This window comes from Microcaecilia unicolor, chromosome 2 (assembly GCF_901765095.1).
Source record: "Microcaecilia unicolor chromosome 2, aMicUni1.1, whole genome shotgun sequence".
Lineage (NCBI taxonomy): Eukaryota > Metazoa > Chordata > Amphibia > Gymnophiona > Siphonopidae > Microcaecilia > Microcaecilia unicolor.
In genome coordinates, this window is record NC_044032.1 from 247817126 (window position 1) to 247820693 (window position 3568).

Here is a 3568-nt window from a genome sequence, read left to right on the forward strand (position 1 = left end):
AGAGAGCAGCACAACCAGAGACTTGGACCAACATTATCAGAAAAACAAAGTCACCAGACAACAAAGGTAGAAAAAATAATTTAATTTTCATTTTAGTGTTTGGACTATGTCCAATTTGAGAATTTACTTCTGCTGTCTTATTTTGCACTGTACAGGAGGAAATGTGTTTCTTTCTCTTTTCTTGGTATTGTGCTGCATGCAGAGAGTAGCTTCTTGGGATTTCAGATTAATTTTTGACTGTTTTTGAAGAGGGGCTATCTCTGTTCTTCATGTGTAACTGCAAGGCCAGTATCTGAATAGGGATATTTTTCTTAGGTTCTGAGGTTTTGATAACACATTGGGTTCTTTTTACTAAGTGGTCACTCCTGAACTTTGGCACATAACTGCAGACTTGCACTACTGTTTTATTACAGATTTGATGCTCAGCTCTGTCATTAAAGAATACAGGGGCCCTTTTACAGGGCAGCGTTAAGCCCAGCTCAGGCTTACCGCTTGCTTTTCCAGGACTGCCGCCAGCCCCCACGCAGCCACCAGCAGTAGATCATGCACCATTTCCGTTGGAAAAAAAAAACCTCTGGAAATGGCTTGTGTGACAGTAATCAAGCAACATGATGCACTGCTTTTGTGTGGCGTGGGTGCACCTAAATTTTGGCACATAACTGTCGGCTTATGTTAATGTTCTATGAAGGATTTGATGCACTAATTTGCCGTTGTAGAATACTAGTTTAGTGCTCAAATTTTTGTTGCTTATTTTTTAGTGCCCTTTACATAACTGTGTTCTATATGGATACAAAAACACTACTACTACTACTATTTATCATTTCTATAGCGCTACAAGGCATACGCAGCGCTGTACACCATACACAAAAAGACAGTCCCTGCTCAAAGAGCTTACAATCTAGACCTGCTAATTATGCCTTTGTTTTATCATTAAACTATATAGAGTGTCCCAAACAATCATTCTTCACCAGTTATTATCATACTTAATGCAGCAAAATATTTAACATTTTTTTAAGGGGGCCATCAGATGTTATAGCAACTCACAACATAGGGAACTTTCTGTTCCTTTTTCGGTTGAGGAAGAAAAAATGGTTGTGGTGCAGATCTTCATCGGATCACCCTTCAATTTTTTTAAAATATATATATAACTAGTAAAAAAGCCCCGTTTCTGATGCAAATGAAACGGGGGCTAACAAGGTTTTCTTCTGTGTGCATGTGGGAGTGTGTGTGTCCCTGCCCTCTGTCCTCTCTCCCTTCCCCTGTGCTGTCTGTCCTCTCTGTCCCCTCCCCCCTCGGAGTCGAGTCCTTCAATGTTAAGTTTCCTGCTGTGCTATGTTTATGTTACAAAGATTTTGAGGGCTTCTGCCCTCTCTCCCCTCCCCCCTCTGAGTCCTTCACTGTTACAGAGAGAGCGATTTGATTTCGTGCTTTGCTGTGTTTTCCTTCACTGTTTGTGTTACAGAGAGAGCGAGGGCGGGGCAGACACTCATGGGGAAACCGGATATCTCTCCCCCTTCACACTTCCGGCTGGAGGCTTCATTTAGAATGTTGGTGGTGCCTTTTATATATAGAGATAGGCGGAGGTTCTCCTGCGAATTGAAATTGCTGCCATTCTTTAAGGTAAGTGCTGAGCTATTATGCACATTTATGATATCTATTTTTTATTGCACCAGAGAATATTTTTGCTAAAGAAAAAAGCACTATTATATATATTTTTAAAAAATTTGAAGGGTGATCCGATGAAGATCTGCACCACAACCATTTTTTCTTCCTCAACTGAAAAAGGAACAGAAAGTTCCCTATGGTGTGAGTTGCTATAACATCTGATGGGCCCCTTAAAAAATGTTAAATATTTTGCTGCATTAAGTATGATAATAATTGGTGAAGAATGATTGTTTGGGACACTCTATATAGTTTACGTATAATCTAGTCCCCACATATATATAAATACACTATGGTCTATTTATTAGAATTTGCTTTATCATTGGCATCTACAAGCATAAATCTGATGGTCAATGGCCAATTTTTGACTGGCTGAAATATATCTGGCTACTCTATTTAGCTGTTCCAATGGGGAAATTTTGAGGCACTTTGATCTAGCTAACTAGTTCATTTTGGAAACTGCTCATTATAGATATGATTGTTGGCAGTGTGTGATATGGTGTGTTTAGCTATATTCTCTTGAGCAAGTGAGAAATAGTAAAACATGTGGTTTTCTTTCACCTTTCTTTCCAGACATTTTCATACTTTCTCCGAACTATATTCTTCAGCTAGTGGAGTATTATATCAACTGAGACCTTGGAAACAGGTTTACTCATGTCTCTGAAATCCTGACACATTTCTCTTTGATGAATGTTTTCATAGAAAGGGAATAGAAATGGAATGGAGGAATGAGACTACAATAACAGAATTTGTTCTTGAGGGACCCACAGACCATGAAGAGCTAAACAATGTACTCTTTGTAGTGTTCCTGGCCATGTACTCGATCAATCTGCTGGGGAATGGAACCATGATCTCAGTTATTACTGGGAACTCCCAGTTCCATACACCCATGTATTTATTTCTCTGTGTCTTGTCTTCTGTGGATATGTGTCTCACTTCAGTCACTGTACCCAAAATGTTAAGCAACCTCATCTCTGACAAGAAGACCATCTCTTTCTCCAACTGTTTTACCCAACTTTATTTTTTCATAGTTTTTGTTATAGAAGAATGTATACTCTTGTCTATTATGGCCTATGACCGTTATGTTGCCATATGTAATCCTCTGCATTATATCACAATAATGAACAAGAAGGCCTGTCTTAGCATGTTGTTTACTTCTGTGATCATTAGCATTATGCATGCTTTGTTGCACACACTGTTGGCATTCCGTCTCCCATTCTGTAAGTCCAATAAGATCCAGCACTTCTTTTGTGACCTCACACCACTGTTACAGCTCTCCTGTAAAGAAACCTCCATCAATGAGCTGGTGATCTTCACAGAAGCCCCAATGGTAGTAATGGGACCTTTCCTAATCATCTTGATCTCTTACATCTACATCATCAAAACCATTCTGAAAATGCATTCAACTGGTGGAAGGCACAAGACCTTCTCTACTTGCTCTTCCCATTTCATTGTTGTAACACTCTTCTATGGGTCAATATTGTTCATGTATTTCAGACCTTCTTCCAGCTATTCCATGGAAAAGGACAAGATTGCCAGTGTGGTGTACACTGTGCTGTCCCCCATGCTCAACCCATTCATTTACAGCCTGAGGAACAAGGATGTTAAGACAGCTGTTAAGACGGCTTTGAGGAGAGCTCTACAGAGAAAAGATTGATTCTTCCAAAGGGCAAACATTGACTAAGGAAGGAATATGAAATCTTTTTTATTTTGACTTCTATCTCAAAATAATAGAGAAATGGAAGGCACTTAGAGTCTCTTTTACAAAGCCGTGCTAGGTATTCCCACATGGTAAATGAGAGTAGTCCATAGGAATTGAACAGGCTTCCCTTCTTTTGCCGTACTGAGAATCGGTAGAGCAGCTTTGTAAAAGAGGCCCTTAACTTCCAATTTTCCCTCTCATAAA

At 39.5% G+C, this 3568-nt stretch overlaps 1 protein-coding gene across 1 annotated transcript; it reads left to right on the plus strand.

Moving 5' to 3' along the window:
* Positions 1–2377: 2377 nt before the first annotated feature.
* On the plus strand, positions 2378–3319 carry LOC115461947 (olfactory receptor 1019-like). Its single transcript, XM_030191998.1, has one exon. It carries the CDS (start codon positions 2378–2380, stop codon positions 3317–3319), a length of 942 nt encoding a protein of 313 aa, XP_030047858.1.
* The last annotated feature ends 249 nt before the right edge of the window (positions 3320–3568 follow it).